Source organism: Aulonocara stuartgranti, assembly GCF_965226115.1.
Source record: "Aulonocara stuartgranti genome assembly, chromosome: 3".
NCBI lineage: Eukaryota > Metazoa > Chordata > Actinopteri > Cichliformes > Cichlidae > Aulonocara > Aulonocara stuartgranti.
Window position 1 is genome coordinate 78,171,819 of NC_138941.1, and position 20,839 is coordinate 78,192,657.

The 20,839-nt window shown below is 45.0% G+C and overlaps 2 protein-coding genes and 2 long non-coding RNA genes across 4 annotated transcripts in view; 1 reads left to right on the forward strand and 3 right to left on the reverse strand.

The window, feature by feature from the left end:
- Positions 1-203: 203 nt before the first annotated feature.
- On the forward strand, positions 204-3,041 carry LOC309703692 (E3 ubiquitin-protein ligase TRIM21-like). The gene is made up of 2 exons (XM_082528641.1): positions 204-1,488; positions 2,403-3,041. Exons 1-2 carry the CDS (start codon positions 208-210, stop codon positions 2,778-2,780), a joined length of 1,659 nt encoding a protein of 552 aa, XP_082384767.1. The 5' UTR covers positions 204-207; the 3' UTR covers positions 2,781-3,041.
- A 981-nt stretch (positions 3,042-4,022) lies between these two features.
- LOC309703728 lies at positions 4,023-6,295 on the reverse strand. The gene is made up of 5 exons (XR_014275993.1): positions 6,155-6,295; positions 5,897-5,952; positions 5,634-5,790; positions 4,329-4,449; positions 4,023-4,257 (listed from the first exon to the last, which is right to left on the reverse strand). It is a non-coding gene; the product is annotated as an uncharacterized lncRNA (long non-coding RNA).
- Positions 6,291-7,096, reverse strand: LOC309703744. Its single transcript, XR_014276009.1, has 4 exons — positions 7,044-7,096; positions 6,737-6,872; positions 6,385-6,453; positions 6,291-6,311 (listed from the first exon to the last, which is right to left on the reverse strand). It is a non-coding gene; the product is annotated as an uncharacterized lncRNA (long non-coding RNA).
- Positions 7,097-8,152: 1,056 nt separating this feature from the next.
- LOC309703211 (protein NLRC3-like) overlaps positions 8,153-20,839 on the reverse strand; it is a 70,710-nt gene continuing 58,023 nt past the window's right edge. The window contains exons 10-11 of the mRNA XM_082527923.1: positions 8,967-9,013; positions 8,153-8,818 (exon numbers count right to left, since the gene is read on the reverse strand). Of these exons, the coding sequence (XP_082384049.1) occupies positions 8,286-8,818; positions 8,967-9,013 (580 nt within the window). The 3' untranslated portion in view covers positions 8,153-8,285. The remainder of the gene's footprint in view (positions 8,819-8,966; positions 9,014-20,839) is intronic.

Here is a 20,839-nt window from a genome sequence, read left to right on the forward strand (position 1 = left end):
TCTCAGTGTGTTGCTGGGTCTCCACCAGTTACTCTGAGAACTGAAGAAGCTTCTCTGATGAAACGTCTTCAGGAAACTTAAAGAAGTCCAGACGCTTTTCTCTCCAAGCTCCTCAGACTACTGACGCTTGTTTCTCTCTTTGTAAAATGAAATTTAAAGTGAATTTTCAATCAAATGTTTCTTTTCTTTCTCCCTCAGAGTGCAGACATGTCTGCTGCCAGCAATCTGCGATCTGAAGATCAGTTTCTGTGCTCCATCTGTCTGGATGTGTTCACTGATCCAGTCACTACACCATGTGGACACAACTTCTGCAAAACCTGCATCAGTCAGCACTGGGACATGAATGTCATCTGTCAGTGTCCCATGTGTAAAGAGACTTTCTACACTCGACCTCAGCTGAGGGTCAACACCTTCATCTCTGAGATGGTTGCTCAGTTCAGACGTGAAGCTCAGCAGAAAGCCAGCAGCAGCAGCTCAGAGCAACAAGCTGCCAAACCAGGAGAAGTTCCCTGTGACGTCTGCACTGGAACCAGACTGAAGGCCCTGAAGTCCTGCCTGGTGTGTCAGACCTCCTACTGTCAGACTCACCTGGAGCCTCATCTGACACTGAAAGGTCTGAAAAGACATCAGGTGGTTGATGCTGTGGAGAACCTGGAAGGCAGGATGTGTACGAAGCACGATAAACTCCTGGAGCTGTTCTGTAAGACCGACCAGACATGTGTCTGCGTGCTCTGCTCTGTTTTAGACCACAAGAACCACGAGTTTGTTCCTCTGAGAGAAGAATATGAAGGAAAGAAGGCAGAGCTGGAGAAGACAGAGGCTGAGATTCAGCAGATGATCCAGAAGAGACGACTGAAGATTCAGGAGATCACAGAGTCGGTGAAGATGAGTAAAGATGCTGCAGACAGACAGAAAGCAGAAGGTGTTCAGGTCCTCACGGCTCTGATGGAGTCTGTTGAGAGACGCCTGAAGGAGCTCATGAAGGAGATCGAAGACAAACAGGAAGCTACAGAGAAACAGGCTGAAGGTCTCATCAAAGATCTGGAACAGGAAATCTCTGAGTTGATGGAGAGAAGCTCTGAGGTGGAGCAGCTCTCACGCTCTGAAGACCACCTCCACCTCCTCCAAAGCTTCTCCTCCCTGAAAGCTGCTCCACCCAGCAAAGACTGGACAGAGGTCAGAGTTCATCCACCATCATATGAGGGGACTGTGGGGAGAGCTGTGGCTCAGCTGGAGGAGACAGTCTGGAAACCCATGAAGAAGAAGCTGTTTGAGGCTGAGCTGCAGAGGGTTCAGCAGCATGAGGTGGATGTGACTCTGGATCCTGATACAGCTCATCCTGCTCTCATCCTGTGTGATGATGGAAAACAAGTTTATCATAGTGATGTGAGGAAGAATCTTCCAGAAAACCCAGAGAGATTTTCTCAGTGTGTTGATGTTTTAGGAGAGCAGAGTTTCTCTTCAGGCAGATTTTACTTTGAGGTTCAGGTTAACCCTTTAAGACCGACCATAGAACCAAGTCCGCCAGGGCTTATATTATATTCTTAAATGCTGTGGAGCCATTTTTGGGAGCATTTCAAGTTGCTATACGTCAATACAACCATTATAGCCCAAACTTTAATAATATGTCTGCATTAGGTGCATAGTAATTACATAAATTGCAAAAAAGTGCAATAAACTACAAAAAAATTGAAAATCGTTTTTTGTTTTTTTAACATATATTTCTAGTTAGAGAAATTTAAGAGGCTTATCCCTCAAAACTGTAAATACAAAAATGTTGCACAAACTAGTTTCCCACCACAGGAAATTTATTTTAAGTGTCTTCATAGTTTTATTTTTGAAATACACCAATTTTTATATACTGCAGGAAAAACGAAAATAAATATTATAGTGCAAATTTGCAAAATAACAGCATATGCATCAAAATAAACTATTTCCAGCAGTGCAATATGAGTCCTCAGCATCCCAGAAACGACACAGAAAGTCATGAAGTCAAACATAACTTTTAAAAACACAAGTATAAGCTCTTGAGGCCACGATGGTAAAAAAACTACATTTCCGCAAAATGACGTCACTTCCAGTTTCGGGCAGTTCATGCGGTCATGTGATAGTTCGCGCTGATGGACGTAGGAAGTTTTACAAACAGCTGATCGGATCGGCGAAGCGTGTTTCTGGAATATCATGTTTTTGTTGCTGCAAGTGATTTTTATGCAGTTTTTGCAAAGCTTTATGTGGAAGGAAACTGTGACCTAGGACAAGCTGATGGCATAAGATGTAAGTACAACTCCTCCAGTTTCATATGCAAAAAAAATGATTGCGCTAGCTTACATGGTTGCAGAGCTACCGGGATTTAAAAATAGTTACGCAAAACAGAGCGTGCCCGCTCCGATCGGCTGTAAAGGGTTAAAGGAAAGACTGCGTGGACTTTAGGAGTGGCCACAGAGTCGATCAACAGGAAGGGAAACATCACACCGAGTCCTCAGGATGGTTTCTGGACTGTGATGCTGAGAAATGGAAATGAGTATAGAGCTCGTGCTGGTCCTCCAGTTGATCTCTGTCTTCATCCTGGTCCTGAGAAGGTGGGGGTGTTTGTGGATTATGAGGAGGGTCTGGTCTCCTTTTATGATGTAGGTGCTGCAGCTCTGATCTACTCCTTTACTGGCTGCTCCTTCACTCACAGACTCCACCCATACTTCAGTCCCTGTACCAATGATGGAGGTGAAAACTCTGCACCTCTGATCATCTGTCCTGTCAATCAAACTGATCAACGACTGATTTAATTGGATGAATGATTGATTTTTCTTGAAGGGAACAAATGAACATATTGAGTGTAAATCCTCTACAGTCTCCATGTTTCTATAGAATCTGATCATCAGGACTCTGATTCACACTTTGATTCTCATGGAGTTTGATTTGAACAGAAGAAAAGTTGAATCAGGAAATGTTCCCACTGATGGAGACTCGAGCTGAAGAGCAAATATCAGAGAACAAATGTCCAAAAGCTTCATTTCCAATAAAGTTTGTTCAATGCTTTGAGTGAATCCAGACTCATGTGTGGCTGTTATACGGAGCATCAGAGTCCAGCTGAGTTATGTTGGATACAAACTGCTTATTTTGGCTCTGTGAGGAGTTTTGTTCACTGAAAACTGATGAGACGGATAATATTCAAAGAACTCTGTAGAGATTCATGCATCCATGTTCTCCACCTGCAGGTGTGGAGGAGAAAGGTGGAGCACAGACTGCTGCATCCTTCCAGTCACATCATTTTGATGATTATATTTGCATGTTGTGATGATTTGGGTTAAAGACAAACAGAGTTGAACGGCTGCAGTCACAGCATGAAGACGATGCTGAAGCTGAGCTGTCAGTGAACATGTTTCACTGTGATTTGATTTGAAGAATAGAAAGTGTGTGTGGCTGCTGACAGCTGCAGTCTCTGCTAGTCTGCATAACACACACACAACTTTCCCCCTGAGGCAACGATGCAGCAACAACACAACAGCTGCAGACACACACACACACGATTGTGCGCTCCCTTTCAGTCTGAACTCTCAAACACACAAACAAACTCTATCAATGTCGTACTGTTAAAGAACTCCTCCTTCTTCAGTAACAATGATTTGAGGTCTCTACCAGTGTCTCTTGTTTTGACCTTTGACCTCTTTATTCCTTATAACCAAAAAAACCCTTTTATCTGATATTTTCACCTTATTGATTGATTATATAAGGTGGAGTGACTTCTTCTACAGCATGAAGACGATGCTGAAGCTGCGCTGTCACGTGTGACACAGCACACCTTTTCAGGTACACGTGTCACACAGTGGAGGTCAAACCTTCTGTGCCACAAACACCAGATTAAGCAGTTTCACTCATCATCCTTCGGCTGTCAGATTTTACTGGTTCAGGTTTTATGAATCACCATCTGAGAACGTCTCTGATGTGGGCGCCACTTCCTGTAGAAGGGTCACATGACCTGCCCCTTTGTGATGATGACAGCTCCGCCCCTTTCATGTGAGGTTAAACCCAGAGAGCTTCGTGTGACCTCTGACCCAGATCACCAGCGTCAGGGTCAGTGAAGGTGAGATACCGTGTGACAGGAGGAACAATAAAGTTTTATTTGTACGAACACGTAGAACAGATGAAGTCAGAACGAAGCAGGTGGAGCTCAGTCAGGGTGGAGGTGCAGACAGGTGAGCTGAAGGGGAGGAGCCAGTCTGGTCAGGAACTCTCCGTCTCCTCGAGTGAACCTCCTCACCTCTGAAACACACACACACGACTCTGAAGGTTGCAGTCAGGGTGGTGAGGGTGGTGTGTGAGGGTGGGGTTACCTTCTGGTCTCTGGTTGGTGTGTTTCCTGCAGGTGAGGCTGAGCGGCCGAATCATGACATCGCTGCTGCACAGACACAACAGGAAGTGGAGGAGGAAGTCGTCAGCGTCCCCGTCACACACCTGAGACAGACACAGAGGTTATGTCTCTGCAGACTCACGGCTCGGCCCTGTGGAAACGTCCTGCAGGACGCCTGTTTCTCTCTGTGGTGGCCCCCCCACAGCGTCCCCACCTCCTCTGACCACAGGACGTTTCAGTCTGCAGGTCTTCGTCCTCAGCAGTGTGGCTGAAGGTGTCTGCAGACGTGGAGCTCTGTGAGCTCACAGTGCGTCCCTGTGCAGCCTGTAGAGTCTTTGATGTCTTTGCTCTGACAGGCTTGTTCTGTGCTGGGTGGCTCTTTGACTTTCTTCAGGTTTCCCTTCCTGATACTCTGATAACCTCAGATATCCACAACGTGAATCCTCACAAACATCTGTTTCTCCCTTTTCACTCAAATCTTCTGACGTTTTCACACCGACTGTAAATATGAAGAAAACCCTCAGTTTGAACTTGAGTCTACAAACTGATCTTTGCAAAGTAAATAACAAATAACAGAAATGAGTTCAAACCATGAATGGGAATAAGTGCTCATTAATCATAAAGAGTCTCGTGTCACAGTTTATGGAGTTAAAACGTGTTCTTGTTATTTGAAACGTCTCAGTTTAGACTCCACGTTTGTGTTTTTATAAACTGTTACTGTTTGATACTAATCTCACTTTCTTATCATTAGAATTATTTTCTGCATAAAGGACAAAAATTAATATCCAGCTAACACAGCTCCACCTGTGGGTGGAGGGGCCCTGTGGGTTCTCCTGGTGTGACCCGAGTCCTAAATGCCTCCCGCTGTCCTGCCCCTCCCCTGTGGTCTCCACCCTCCATGTGGGAGGTGTGGCATTCACAGTCAGCCCGGATTACCCTCAGAACTACACCACCTGCTGCTTCATCAGGTCGAGTGGGTGGAGTCAGGGGCACGACCTGAGTCTCGCTGAAACACACGGCTGTAAGGCCCCTCCCTCCTGTTCACGTGAGCCCAGCGTGGGTCCGTCACACCTACAGACTTTTAAAGGTGGAAGTGGCCACGCCCCCAAACCAGTTCAGCAGTAAGGTGTGAGCAGACGGAGCTGTTACCAGGATGCAAACAGGATGTGCCCTTTCACAGTTAAAGCCTCAGCTTAAATTTTAAAGACAAAATAAAGTTTAAAGACGACGATGAGCATGTGACTCACCTGTGACAGGTAAACATATACACCTGACAGGTGCTACTGACCTGGCTCTGCCCACGAGGGAAGACTCTGATGTGACCTCTGACCCTAAGTGCTCTCTGAAGCCCCTCCCACTGAGCATCAGCCAATCCCAGCAGAGCACGAACCAGAGCAGCTGAGAAGCAGACGTGAGCCTCACCTGTCCCGTCATCGATCACCAGCCTGATGGAAGAGCAGAGCGACATGGTTTGATCATGTGACTGTCACCTGACTCATCCAGGTGATTAACACGTATCAGCAGGTGAGCTCAACAGGAAGCTGCTCTTACTTTGCTTTGGACTGAAACACTGACGAGGTCGAGTGACACTGAGAGCTGCTGCAGCCCTGAGAGAGAGCGAGCAACAGGTAAACACACACACCTGAAATCGTGAGCAGTTTCCTCCAAAACGACACTTTACTTACTGCACCAACACTAACACGCCACCAACACGCTAACAACACATGAAGCACTCTGAGTACTTTCACTGCACCCGAGAAACTGACACTAAACACATCCTGTACACACTGTGTGTATTTTATGCAGTACCTGTGTGTACACGCTGCCACACAGCGAGCAGCTCCACTGCAGTTACAGGAACAGGAAACACACCACGTGACCTTTGACCTGTCCCACAGCGCACCTCTGCTTGCTGCTCAGAGCCCACTCACCCAGGTGCATGATGGGAGCAGGAGGCTGGGCCGAGCTGATAGAAACCAAACAAACAAATAAACAACAGCACGACAAACACGTGAACCAGACTTTACCTGTAAACTTACCTGGTGTCTCCCAGGGAGACCACAGTTATGGAGCTGACAGGTAAGTACATGCAGTACACACTTCCTGTCCTGAAACACACACACAGGTAAACCGCACAGGTACGTAACCATCGGCGTGACTTTGTATTGAACATTGGGCATTGGGGGGGTCAAGATCTCTGTCTAAATAAATAAATCTGGGTACATCCCAGATGATCAAACAACTATTTTGCTGGTAACACCTGAAACCAGTAAAGAAAACCAGCAGCCTATTGATGCAAGATGATCCAGAACTTTATTGGGGGTGACATTGTTGGAAATGAGTCCAAATAAAGAGTCCAAACTTTTATAAGCCTGTCTATGTGTGTCTCACCTGGACAGCCTCCTCTGGAAACCAGACAACAGCAGAGTGTTACCTGGCAACAGGCCAGGTGGGTAGGGGGTGTGGCTTAAGTCCAGGTACACCTGCAGCCTCCTCCCAGCTTGGTCACAAAGAGTGAGACGCATACCTGCACATACACATTCAGCTAACAGTCAGACCTGAGACTCATACCTGAAGCACTGATGCCTGCAGTTCCTCTAGTGTCCAGCAGAGGCAGCAGTGAGTCGCCCCCAAAGACCCCCATGTTAAAACTTCACAGCAGAAAAGCCTGATACACAAACCACCTGTGTGTTTGTACCTGAGTGTGTGTGTCCAGAGTGGGCGGTCCTGTTGTTCACACTGATCCTTTCAGACACCACACCCTGAAAACTGTTAAGGTTCAAATTTTGAGGAAGGAGAGTAAACACAACCATAGTCCAGAAGATCTTGGTCAAACAATTGATTTTAATGAATACACGCGTGGGGGGACCAGTGCCTGTTCACAGACAGCGCTGATCTCCGACTAATCAAAGCATAAGCAGATATTTTATACCATCAGGGTTTGAATTAATGACGCCCCTTCATACGTCACAGATACATTTCATACATAGGTCACATCAAAACCACAATGACTTTTAACACAGTTTAAAAGAACATTATCTCTGTCTCGTCTGGAACACGAGCCCCACATCCTGCCAGACACTGTTCCTCTTTCTTGCAGAGACAACAAGACTAACCTCTCACCTATAAATGAGTCTAACTAATGTGTGTGTGTGTGTGTGTGTGTCTCGACCTTAAATGCTCTCTCATCTCACCCGTTGCACTTCTGACCTTTCACCAGAACAGAGGCTCATCCTTATGTGTAATAACCTAACTGAAACTATATCTGTAATATGCTGAATAAATGCTTTAATCAAATGGCATTACTCAAAGCTTAATAAAAAGATATTTATTATTATCTTTTATTTGTTTATAACCTGGTTATTCAAATAGCATCATCCAAACAGCTCCTAAAAATGACAACCAAAATGCACACTTTACACTCTGCTTAGTTTCACTTTCGCAATCACGCTCTGCAAAAGCCTGTGTTTCCTGTCAGCCTGCAACCTAGACTTACTCACTGAAGTCTGGGCCTCTCCCATACAAACCAACATAACCAGCATTAAACATTTAAGATTATAAATTCAACTCAACAGTTTAAAGTGGTTATAACTGCACCTGTAATAAAGGCTGATTGGATGCCAATATGTTTAAACATCTGAATACAATATCAATGCTAAAGATTATGTTATTAATGCAATGGTAATGATGATGATTATGAACAATAGCAGTAAAATATTTCTCTGATCTCCACAAAAAGTAATTTAATTACAGTACCCAACACCGCTGGAGAGGAAGAAATTTACAAGAACTCATCTAAAAAAGAGTTTCAAACATCAACTGATTGAATCCATGAATCTGAAAACGTGTTTGTGAGTGAAAGAGACAGACATGTACAGACTGAACTATCTGTTCAACAGTCAGAGTGTTTCTCTAACAGGAGACACTCTTTACACTCCACTCAGCACAGGGACACTGAGGAACCAGAATTACACCAAAACCCAGGATAAAGAGTTTGAGTGAATGTGGTGTTGAAGGTGTGGAGGTGGATCAGAGTGTCAGAGGAGACTCTGTAGAAGGACAGAGTGCCAGCAGGACAGTCCACATACACTGCTGCTCTGTTAGAGACAGAGGAGGAGGAGGAGGAGGATATTGATGTTTGTCTCTTATTGTGCCTGACAGAACGAGGACCATGATCAGTGCACCACAGACTCCAGGACTGATCATTGTATCCAAACACACATTCCTCACTGCCTCCTTTCCTTCTGTTTCTTCTGAAACTCACTGATATATCAACCAGTCCTCTCCACTCGACCTCCCAGTAACAGCGACCAGTCAGACCATTTCTACACAGCAGTTGAGGACAAACATCAAATCTGTCTGGATGATCAGGATATGACTGAACCTCCTCCACACGTGTCACCTTCCTGTTGTTGTCAGAAAGTTGGAGGTTTGTGTTCACTGTGTTTGTGTCGATTGTGAGTTGACAGGAATCTGATGGAGAGAACAAACACAATCCAGCTGCAGTTATTGATCCCTCATCTGTTCATTGATTGACACTTTGATGATGACTCCTGACATGATGAAGATGGTTGAATGTGTGCTGCTTTGTTTTCATGAATCCCATTAAAAACACACTTACACTTCCTCAGACCTGGTCTCAACCATCGGACTCCAGCAGGCTCCACCCTGAAAGGAGGAGGGGGGTCAGACCAGTACAGTCTCTTTCAGCATGCACACATGGACATTACATGGCTCTCATACACATACTGTTAGTCACTGAGGATGGCTTAAAGAATGGCTCCACTGTTTTAGGCATTCAAATCACAAAAATCTACATTTTTTTATAAGCGCATTTAAAAACAACACAGGTTGAGCCAAAGTGCTGTACATAATAGAGATAAAATAGGAAACATGTAAAGTAATTCCTATAAAAGACTCGTCATATTTGAAAGCTAGAGAGTACAAATGTGTTTCCAACCTGGTTTTAAAAATGTCGAGTGTTGGTAAAGACCTAATGTGAAGGGACAGACTGTTCCAGAGTTTGGGTGCAGTGATCGCAAAAGCTAGGTCACCTCTGTTTTTTCATCTACTTCTGGGGAAAGTCAGAAGCACCTTATCTGCAGACCTGAGGGCTCTACTTGGATTATTTTTTGTTAAAACGTCTGAGAAATAAGATGGAGCTAATCCATTCAGAGATTTAAAGACAAACAACAAAATCGTGAAGTCGATTCTACGACGTACTGGTAACGAGTGTAACCAGGATTGGTGAATATGATCAAATTTGCGATTGCCTGCCAGGAGTCGGACTGCCGTATTCAGCAGACGCGAGAGTAGAGCCTGGTTAATACCAAAATAAAGACTACTGCAGTAGTCATAGCTAGAAGAGATAAATGCATGTATCACTCTCTCATGACAACATGGTATTGGTTTTTGCAATGGCAGCTAACGCTAATTTGATGTGAATTAGCATTATATTACTGAGAAGTTAATGCTAAGTAGGATTCCATTAGCAGCTAATGCTAATTTTAGGTGATTAAGCATTGGCAGCTAACGCTAATTTGATGTGAATTAGCATTATCGGCTAATGCTTACACGGTTTTCCCTTGCTTTATAACAATGTGAGCAGCTAATGCTACGTAAGCCGCAATTAGCAGCTACGTCAAATTTAAGGGGAATAATCATTAGCACCTAATGCTCATATCTTTTTCCTAATGTAGAATAAGGAGGGGATGTTTTTCTCATTATCATTTAATATTTTAATATGTCATTATTAGTTCCTTAGAAGTATATAACCAGCTTTGCATTAAGCATAAATTGAAGTTTTTGATCTTACATTATTCTTTGCATTACAGTGATGGTGATAACTTTAATTTGATCTTTCTTACAGGTACCAGAATAATAACATGATTTTCCATTGCAGATGTAACCATGATCATTCCATACACATTGCAGTTTGTTGCTCATTCTAGAGTTGTGCTCAAGGTAATTAAAGGTTAAAAGCTACAGCCAGCGCGAGTCTGGCTGATCTATGGAGGGCAAAGGCTTTGAGCTTGGAAGGCCGCACGCGCTTACACAGCACTTATAAGATGTCATTCTTGGTGATTTTGTGCTTAGTCATGTTTTAATATGTTTTAAGTAGAAGTAGCTGATCCAGCAATATTCATTTAATATTATATACTTGATTTAGAGCAATACACACTGATGGTCTTAATAAATGAAAGAGTCCTTGTAGTTGCCATGTTGTGTCTCAGCAGGGTACAGACGGTTCCAGGAGAAGGGGGGCAGTTAGCGTCTGCCCTCGGGAAGGAGACAATGTTATTCTTTGTGTTAAATAAAATTGTCAACATTGATTGTATTACACCTGTCACTACGCATGAGGGGGCGTTCTAATACCCTGATTTCATAAAACTATGGAAATGTGTTTTTTGAGATGAGATCTGAGGCTGTCTGCATACAGTGTCCATCTCCCACGTGTGTGATCATTAAATCATCGTTTGACTCAACCCGACCGGACCAGTGTTGTTATTGTGGGTTTTTCCTCTGGTGTCCATCTCCAATATTTTTGAACCATAACATTTTGGGGGCTCGTCCTGTGGTATTGGGGTGGACGTGCGAGGTGTGGACGGTCTGAGGTTGTCGAGCGGACAGGCACGGACCAGGGATCTGATGTGAGTGAGCTCCGCGGGTGCTTCTAAAGGTAAGGCACTGCCTGTTGAGTTGATTCCCAAATTGTGCCAAATTGGGCTGCATTAAATTAAAAGTTTGCTCACTGACGTTGCTGGTGGGTGTCTGTTTTGATTTTGGTGAGAATCACCGTGTGTTATGCAGTTGAAGTTGTTTAAGAGTATTTAATGAAGTTGAAGAAATATGAAAGTAATAATGTTGGGTTTGAGTCCCTGGATATTGAGCTGAAGGCTCAGGTAGTTTGGTAGGGAAATTAGGACAGAAACTGTTCCAGAAGTAACAGATACTGTTTAATAGTTTTACAAATTAGGACAGAAACTGTTCCCAGAAGTGACAGAGACTGTTTAATTGGTCGTAAAAAAGTTATCTTTCTTCGGTAGGACCCGTTATGGTAAAATTTTTCAAAATCGGTTAGGTTAAAATTATTATAGGACGGCAGCCCAGAAGTCTGCTAAGAAGCACATAGCCCGGGGGTTACGCCCCCTCCTGGCCGTGGACGCGCGGTCTTGACCTGTCGGCGAACAGGGGTAGTTCAGTTTTGGTTTAACTGTGGGGTACAGGGCATCCCGAAATAAGCTAGGAGTTACCGAGACTCCTCATCGTTTGAAACGGTGTCATGTGCTTGTTTGGACAAAGTTAAATTGAGTTAGGGATTTTAGAAGTTAGGTCAGAAACTGTTCCCAGAAGTAACAGATACTGTTTGATTGATTACAAAAAAGTGAAGCTTTCTTCGGTTGGACCCGTTAATTTAAATTTGTCGAAATTTGTTAGGTGCTGAATTTGTCATGTCTGTCAGTGGTTGTAATTATAAGACGTCTTTTGTGAATAGAGTTTTGTCTGAGCTTTGTGTGACCCTGTGTGTGATGAGAGCGCAGCTGCAGCGCTGAGAGCTATTTTTAGACGGTGTGAACATGCAAATGAGCGTGTGGCTGGGAGGAGAACAGAGCTTTTCACTTCCTGCCCAGAGTGTGTGTGAGCCTTAGAAGCAGAAGGCCTTTTATTGCTGAAAGCCTGTAAAGAAGCTGCTGGTTTTGATGTTATAACAATGTAAATAGTTTCTGATTTAAAAAGAGTGGTTTAAATAATTTTCAGACACACCTTGCAAATGTGCTTATAATGAGTTGGCACTCGGCCTTTGAAGGTCAGAAGCTTCGTTCGGCGTGACTGTCCGGATTGATAAAGTGTAGTAAATGCTTTGAGTGCAGAGGGTTAAATGCAAACAAGCTTACAAACACATAGGCTATGATCAGAATAGGTCCCTAGAAGGCTTTTGAATGTTTTAAACCAAGTGGGAATCACTAGAACGTTATTTGTTAATCACAGTTGATTTATGTAATGTAAAAATCATTTAAGACTGAGTAACTTCAGTTTTTGAGGAGCATAAGAGAGTGTTCCTAGGTCAGAGTAAGCTGCTGTAAGTCAATTGAAAACAATTTAATTAAATCTTAAATATTTTATACTGATAACACAACTGATTTTAAGTCATATCTTTAAATAAGTAAAGTTCATGAAGTTTTCTGAGCTGCCATGACATAGAGAAAGTGGAGTGTTTCACCCTGAAAGGATGAAATGATGCTCTGCCTTTGTTGTCAAGTTCAAACATAGGCCTTAAATAAATATGAGCCACTAATAAGCGTGACATAATTAATAATCTCAAACAATAAAGCACATTGGGTGAGTGACCCAGATAACAATAATTTATGAGCACGCAATAAAGTGGACCTGTTAGAACCCCTTTGACATTTGTCCCTTCAACAATAAATGATTATATTGTGTCCCATGCACTAAACAGTCCCATTTAATACTGTTAAATTGTTGTTTAAATAGAATAAGCAAACATGCCTGTGCTTTATTTTGCAACCTGTAACATACAAATAGCAGAGGAAGACGGTCAATTGGAGGTGACCTGTAAATGTCACATAGTGACTGAGGAAGGTGTTTCACCTTATGAGATGACAGTGTGGTCCGTGATTGAGCTGCATGAGCTAAATGCCTATATACAACGTTGCCTATTTTTATTTCAAGGCTTAAAGGAGATGACTGAGCATGAAAATGATCCAAATTGGGAGCCCACGGAGGCCGCCCACTTTGCTCAGGCTATGATAGAGTCGGTACTAGACGGTTTTGATTTTGATATGCTTGCTTGGGAAATAATATAATTATCTGTGGAGATGTCTCCAAGCGATTAGTAGATTTAAAGGAGACAAATGTGTGCTTGAGAGTGCGTGGTTGAAATAGTGTGTGTGGGTGTGCGTTTGAAAGGCTTTGAAACATAGGTTTGATTTGAATAAAGCTAATCACAGTACTATGGTTTGGCATTGAAGTAGAGCGAGCTATACAGCTAATTATTGAGGAGTTTGGAATTAATTGGTCCATTGCTCCCTCGCTCGGTAAACAAGACAGTGAATTTGTTAGTTTGTGAGCAAACATGATATTGCTTTGGAGCAATTTTCTGTGAAAAATTTAAGGCTGTGTGAATGCATTTGAGCTGTGTTATTGTTTTGTGCCCCAAAGTTAATATGCAGTGTGTATGAGTTTATAACATTTATGTTCCAGAGTGAAAAGTAGTTATTAAAAGTGAATAATGAAAGAGGCTTGGTTAAGTCTTGACACACTGCGTTGGCTGTGTGTCTTACCAAGCAGATCACAAGGAGACAGTGACCCTGGGAGGAGCGAAAGTATTTCTGAAAGCTAACAGGCAGACATTGCGGAGTGATCCAGAAGGAGGAGCCGTAAAACGTCACAAAAAAGGGAGGTAAGCTTGTGTTCTAGGATAATGGCTGACGGCCCGAACACGACACCTACTGGGCACAGAGGCTATAAGCCTCTAAAGGAGCAGCAGCAACAATTAAAAAAAGCTATTCGCTTAGCTTCCCCTGGATCAACAAAGTTAGCTGAGAAGGAAGGCAAAGCAATGGAAGCTGAGCTAAACAAGCTTATTGCTTCCCAACAGAGAGGGCTGGATGACAAAATAGCCCTAAGTCTTGTGCTCAAAATAGAAGGAGAGAGATGTGAGCAGCAATTGGAACAACTGCAAGCCGAGGCAGAGAAACGTTCAATTAACTGGAAGATTAAACAACAAATCAAGAAACTACAGCAAACTCATGCAAAGTGTTGCAAGTGGATGTTCTTGTGGAATGGAGCATCTTCCTGGATGGAGGAGGATGACACACCTGAAACAGAAGATATGGAAAGCATAATGGAGGCTTTGAAACAACTGAAAGACCAAAATAAGAAGCTGGAAAACCAAATGAAGAACTGGATTCCAAAACCAGGAGATGCTAACAAGTATCACACAGCAGAGATTCTTCCTTGGGCCACGTTAACATCTAATGCCGTAGGACGACAATATGTCATGCCTGTAATGACCCTCAGAGGAGGACAAGTTCAAGGCCCCGATGGACAGACGGCAGTGGTTGTGGGAGGAGTAGCTGATGTTGAATACACCAGAGCACCACGGGTGTTTCATAATGAAGGGCCTATGACAGTTAAATGTCAGTCCCTGAATGGGGAAGGGAAAGTGATAACATCAGCCGCAGAGGAAGGCTTGCCTTTGCCTTCTTGTTCACATGAGGGAGGAGACAGGCCAAAAGCCGAAGCATCAAGAGAAAGCCTGCCAGACCAGACTGGAGAAGCGGATTGGACCCCAACAAACGAGGAAATGATTTCACCGGTGGAAAGGATGGCACAACCGGCTTTCATCGGACTGCCAACACCAGCAAGAGAAGAGCAGGCCCAAACCAGGTCAAAACACTCCAAAGCAATGGCCAAGTCAGACACATGGGCAGGAGAAGTATTCGGACGAATGCTTGAAGCCCCGCAAGGGCTATTGGAAGTATTAAATACACTGAAGATCGTAAAGGACAAAATGACCAAAAGCATGGCAGAAGGGGAGAGCGACAAAGATTCATCTACCACAGAGGAGGAAGAAGATGATGAAGATAACGACAGAGGAGGAGTCGCGTCAGAACCAAGTATAGCCAGGAATCTTAGGTCAAGACAGGTGAAAAAAGAGCAGGGACAGAGAAGGCCTATTTTTAAGAGTTCAAAAGGCAAGGGAAAATTGGGACAGTGTAAAACTGTGACCAAAGCAGAAAAAGCTGCGGGTACTCATTATAATTTGCCTTTAGTGGCTGGTGCAAAAAATGAACCAGTGTACCGCGCATACAAAGTAAGAGATTTGGAGGCATTGGTTAAACAGCTTCCACCTATAACTGGGGGCGGAGCAAGGTGGTTGCGTGAATTAGGCAGACTAACAGAAGGAGAGGAGCTTGCGATTGGCGATTTTCGCGCCATTTCTGCGCGGTGTATGCTCGGTGGTGGGCTAGCAGATGTAGAGGCTATAGCTCGCACAACTCGCCATGCAAATGATTTGCCTTACCATGAAGTGCAATGTGCTTTGTCTGACGCAGTCCGTGAAAAGTACCCAACCCCTAATACAGGAGCCATACCTAAAATAATTTGGGACCCCCAAAACACACCTAGAGAGTTTTTAGAAAAAGCCAGAGATCAGTGGTTGTTAGAAACAGGTACCCATCCGGGTAGAGAAGGTGAACATCGGGCATGGTTTCGCTCAGCGGTGCTGGCAGGGCTGCCAAACCAGGTCACAGAAGATCTACAGAAAAACCCAGATTTTGCCGTAGCAGATTCGGTGCAGTGGGAAAGACACGTCTCACATCGTTTGCAGCTGGAGCAGGACAGGGCGAACAAGCAGAAAAAAGAGTTGGAGGAGGCACAAGCGTCTCTACTCAAACTACAGTTGGTGGAGGCCAGAAACAAAGCCAGCGAAAAGAAAAAAGAGGAAAAAGAAAAAACAGAAAAAATTATGATAGTTGCGACCCAGCCTGGTCCTGGGCCTGAATGGCCAGATAGTGGCCCGGGTCCCTGCACTAATGACGGATGGCCCGCCAATGCACCAAGGCAGAACCAACCCACAGGGAATTGGGGAACCGGTGGATCGTACAGAGGGCGTGGTGGCTCAGCGGGGGGAGTACAAAGAGCTCGTGACACGGGGAATCTCAGCAGTGTGCCTTGGAATGTCTGTTGGAGGTGTGGAGCAGAGGGTCATTGGAGCAGAGATTGCCCAGAACGTCGTCAGAACAATCAAAGAAGAGGCTACCAATCCCAGGCACGTGGAGCTCCGAGAGCAAGAGGTGGCTCTAGGGGAGCATATCAGGCCCCAAACCCGAGTGCAGCACCAGCCGCGCAGTATCCAGTGGCTGACTGGAGGGAGGACCAGTACTGAAGGGACCCGGAGGGACCAAACAGCATGGGGATGGCAGATCCCATGCTGTTAATGACTATAGAAGGGACAGAATTGCCCTTCTTAGTAGACACTGGAGCAACATATTCAACCTTGAGAGCAGCACCAGACAGTGCAACGTTGTCCTGCCACACAGTGAACGTGGTGGGTTTTTCCGGGATCCCGACAACTCTGCCAGTGACTGACCCAGCTTTGACAAAGCTGGGCAAGCAGACTTTGAAACACAACTATGTGGTGTCATCGCAAGCGCCAGTAAATCTTATGGGCAGGGACCTGCTCGTGAAGTTGGGCGCCACAATCACATGTTCAGCAGATGGATTATCTGTGACTCTGCCAGGGGGCCAGCATTTTCCGTGCCTGGGAACAAGTTCAAAGACTCAATATCTGCTCCAAGACTGTGAAAGAGCAAAAGTCAACATCTACTGGGGGAGATTAGTGAAAGAGGATGTTCTGAGGCAATTTCAGCTGTGGAGACCCTGGATAATGAGCTTGGCAGTTTACTCCCCTCCGCGCGACCCTTACCACGTTACCCTGTTTTATGATAAAGAGAGTGACGACACCTATCGTGAATTATTTCAATCTGATCTTGAAGGTCAGACGTGGAATGTGCAAACACATGACATCTACATCGGACCAGAAGGTGTAGCCGCGGCTGTGAAATTAACTGATGAACAACGGCCTTGGTACAATGTGGAAGAAAATTCAACCCCTCACATTACATTGGCGGTCCACCAAGGTCATGGTGCAGGTGATCTAGGTCCAATGGTCAGGCGAGCACTGGACGACACAGGGTGGCAAAGAACCCAAATTCCTAACTTATTTTATGCTCCAAATTGTAAAACCTATCGCATAACTTGTGCCTGTGAGGATACAGTGATCTTGGAACATAAAGAAATTTCAAAAACACATGGTGAGGAGTGTGTAGATCATCCTCACGCAGTTGCTGGACTGTCGAATCTGCCTGACAGTCTATGGTCAAAAGGGCCCACGGATGTTGGCCTAGCTAAGTGTCCTCCTGTCTTGTTCCAGCTCAAGTCACACACACCAATCAATAGACCACAGTATAAACACAAACCTGAAGCAGAGGCAGGAATTACAGAAACAATAGAAGGCCTGCTAAGGGCCGGGGTGTTAGAGCCCTCTCACTCACTGTGGAACACACCAATTCTACCAGTGGAGAAACATGGAACAGGAAAATACCGTATGGCACATGATTTGAGAGCCATTAATGAAATATTGCTCTCTACTACTGCACCGGTACCAAATCCGTACACAGCTTTATCAGCTATCACATGTGACCAAAAGTGGTTCACGTGCATTGACCTGGCAAATGCATTTTTTTGTCTTCCTCTGCATGAGTCACTCAGAGACATTTTTTCATTCACATACAGAGGCCAACAACTCAGATATACACGTTTGCCACAAGGCTTTGCACTTTCTCCAGGCATTTTCAATCAGGTGCTTAAAGAAGCCCTGTCGTCATGTAATTTGCCTAATGATTGTACATTAATACAATATGTTGATGATCTTCTCATTGCAGCCCCGTCAGCAGCGGATTGTACAGCGGCATCGTTCGTTGTGTTGAATAGGTTGGCGGAATGTGGCTTTAAAGTAAGTAAAGACAAGCTGCAGTTAGTTCGCCCTGAAGTGACCTTTTTGGGCCAGGTAATCGCACACAAATCAGTGGGTTTGATGAACACACACAGAGACCAAATTTTGACACACCCAAAACCGCGAACTGTGAGAGAAATGTTTTCTTTTCTTGGTTTAACAGGTTACAGCAGGCAGTTCATTCCGGATTATGCAGGCAAAACTGCCCCTTTAAGGGGCCTAATGAAGCAAGTTGGTGTTCGAAAATTTAAGGCTGAGTTACCTTGGACGCCTGAAGCTGAAGCCGCATTTATTAGTGTAAAACAGGATTTGTCAAGGGCCTCAGATTTAGCCACACCCAATTATGATGAGCCATTCTATTTAGATGTTTCTGAGACAAACTCAATTATAAATGGAGTGTTGTTTCAGAAAAAAGGGGGGGGTAGAGAAGTGCTCATGTATGTTAGTGTAAAACTACATCCAACAGAAGCAAAGCATCCTACATGCACACAACATGCAGCAGGGGTCGCTAGAATTATCCAAAAAACAGCACATGTAGTGAGAGAACACCCACTAAAAATACTCACTACACATAGCATAGTGGCATACGTAAATTCACAAGCATTTTGTATGTCACCACGGGCACAACAGAGACTGAGCAAAGTCTTAGAGGCCCCAAATTTGACATTCACACATGAAGGAATTAACATGGCAGATTTAATGGGTGTAGGGGAACCACATGACTGCGCCAAAAGAGCACAGATCGAGGAAAAGATTAGAGAGGACCTGAAGGCCGAACCCATACCGGGAGCTGAGGATTGGTTCACCGATGGATGTTGCCACCGAGACGAAGGAGGACTGAAAGCAGGGTATGCGGTGGTCTGCAGAGTAGAAGGAGATTATCAGGTCAGAGAGTCAGGAAGGATTGAGGGAAAGCAGTCGGCCCAGAGAGCTGAAGTGATAGCCTTAGCTCGAGCTTTGAGACTAGCCAAGAACAGGAGAGTGAACATCTACACCGATTCGGCATATGCGTTTGGAGCAGCGCATGTGGAGCTGCCTCAGTGGAAAAGAGCAGGATTCAGAATAGCAACCAATGCACCTATCTCCCACAAACATGAAATGGAGGAACTGGAAAAGGCCTTGGCTGACCCAGAGGAGGTGAGCATTATAAAATGCAAAGCTCACTCCCAAGGAACCAGTATGGTGGAAAAAGGAAACCAGAGAGCAGACGAAGCCGCAAAGGAGGCCGCAGGCTACAAAGGACAGAGACAAATGATACAGGTAACATCAGAAGAAGAGATACCTGTTGACCTGATTGAGGAAGTTAAACGGGCCCAGGAGGAGGCATCCCCAGAGGAAAAGGGGGTGTGGAAAAACAAAGGAGCCTGGCAGGATGGACATTTGTGGAGGGGGCCAGACGGGCGCCCCGTGCTGACAGCCAAAATGGCAGAACAGAAGGTGGATGAAGCCCACGGACTTGCCCACGTGGGGAGAGCCCAGATGGAAAGAAATTTGTGTCATTGGTGGCATCCTGACCTGCGAGGAATGATAAGGGAGAAGGCCAGGATGTGCTTAATCTGTGGGGCACACAATCCTAAGCCAGCAGTAAAACCGGAAGTGGGTAAGTTTCGGCCCCCTGAGAGGCCGGGAGAGGAGATTGTTATTGATTTCACTGATATGATTGATTCCGGGCCGGGCGGTGTAAGATATTTGCTAGTGTGTGTTGACGCTTTGACCGGCTGGCCAGAGGCCTGGGCTACAAAAAAGGAGGATGCTAAGACTGTCATTAAGTGTTTAATCAATCATTATATTCCCCGTCATGGGTTCCCGAAAAGAATTAGATCAGATAATGGAACCCATTTTAAAAATCAAGATTTGGAAAAAGTAGAAAAAATGTTGGGCGTCCAGCATAAATTTGGAACGGTCTATCATCCTCAGTCTCAGGGGAAAGTAGAAAGAATGAACCTAAATTTGAAAAACAAATTGGCAAAAATCTGCGCGCAAACAGGGCTAAATTGGGTCGCAGCCCTGCCGGTTGCGTTGATGACCATAAGATGTTCTGTTAATCAATCCACAGGTTTTACACCATACGAGCTGCAAACCGGGAGACAGTTTCCGGCACCTTGGACGGTGGGCTCGGGTGAACGGGACAAAAAGGGGAACCGGTCCCACGCAGACTACTGGAACGAGCTAAAGGTGCTAGTGTCCAGTTTCACGAAACAGGCGGCTTGTAAAGGGCCCACAGGAGAAGGAGAGGTCCCGGACGCGAAAACAGTGTGGCTGAGAGTCATCAAACGAAAGTGGAAGGAGCCCCGCTGGACTGGTCCATATGAGGTATCGGCTCGGACGGCGACAGCGGTCCAACTGAAGGGGAAAGGCGACACCTGGTATCACTGGACGCAGTGCGCAGCTGCGCACGAGGGCTTGGTGAGGAAGGATCAATCTCAACTCGACGCAGGTGAAATTGAGCGGCACAATAATCCCTCACACCTGTGCAACGGACCGACCGGTAGTCTACCCGGAAGGTCAAAGAAAGAGGAGCAGCCAAGGAGGAGATCGCCGCGCCACCGAAAAGGAGCGGTACCACACTGAACACCTAAAACAAGAGAGAGGCTCTGATAAAGGGCTTTGAACTTTTTACTACACCATAACATTCACATACCACCATGCCATCACAACAATTAGACACTGGTGATGAAAGAAGAGTTTCAAAAGCCATCACAATGTTCAAAATTATTATGAGTTTGATGTTAACTATGTTGCTAATCATGGCTATTTGTTTTTTGATTTGTTTGTTGCAGACCGACCCTGGAAACCAGTCTGAGCACGGAGGCCATGCCAGTCCGGCGTTGTTTGATACACCAAGTACATCACACGTGGTCCATAGTGATTTAAGGTTGCGGGCAAGAGTGAAGCGCGAGGTCTCTGGTAAAAAGGATGAGTGTCTCAGCACATATGGTGGTTTAGAATTAGAT

Coding starts and splice junctions, on each gene's coding strand:
- LOC309703692 (XM_082528641.1), top strand. CDS start 208: ATGTCTGCTGCCAGCAATCTGCGATCTGAAGATCAGTTTCTGTGCTCC. Junction 1,489..2,402: donor GATTTTACTTTGAGGTTCAG/GTTAACCCTTTA, acceptor CGGCTGTAAAGG/GTTAAAGGAAAGACTGCGTG.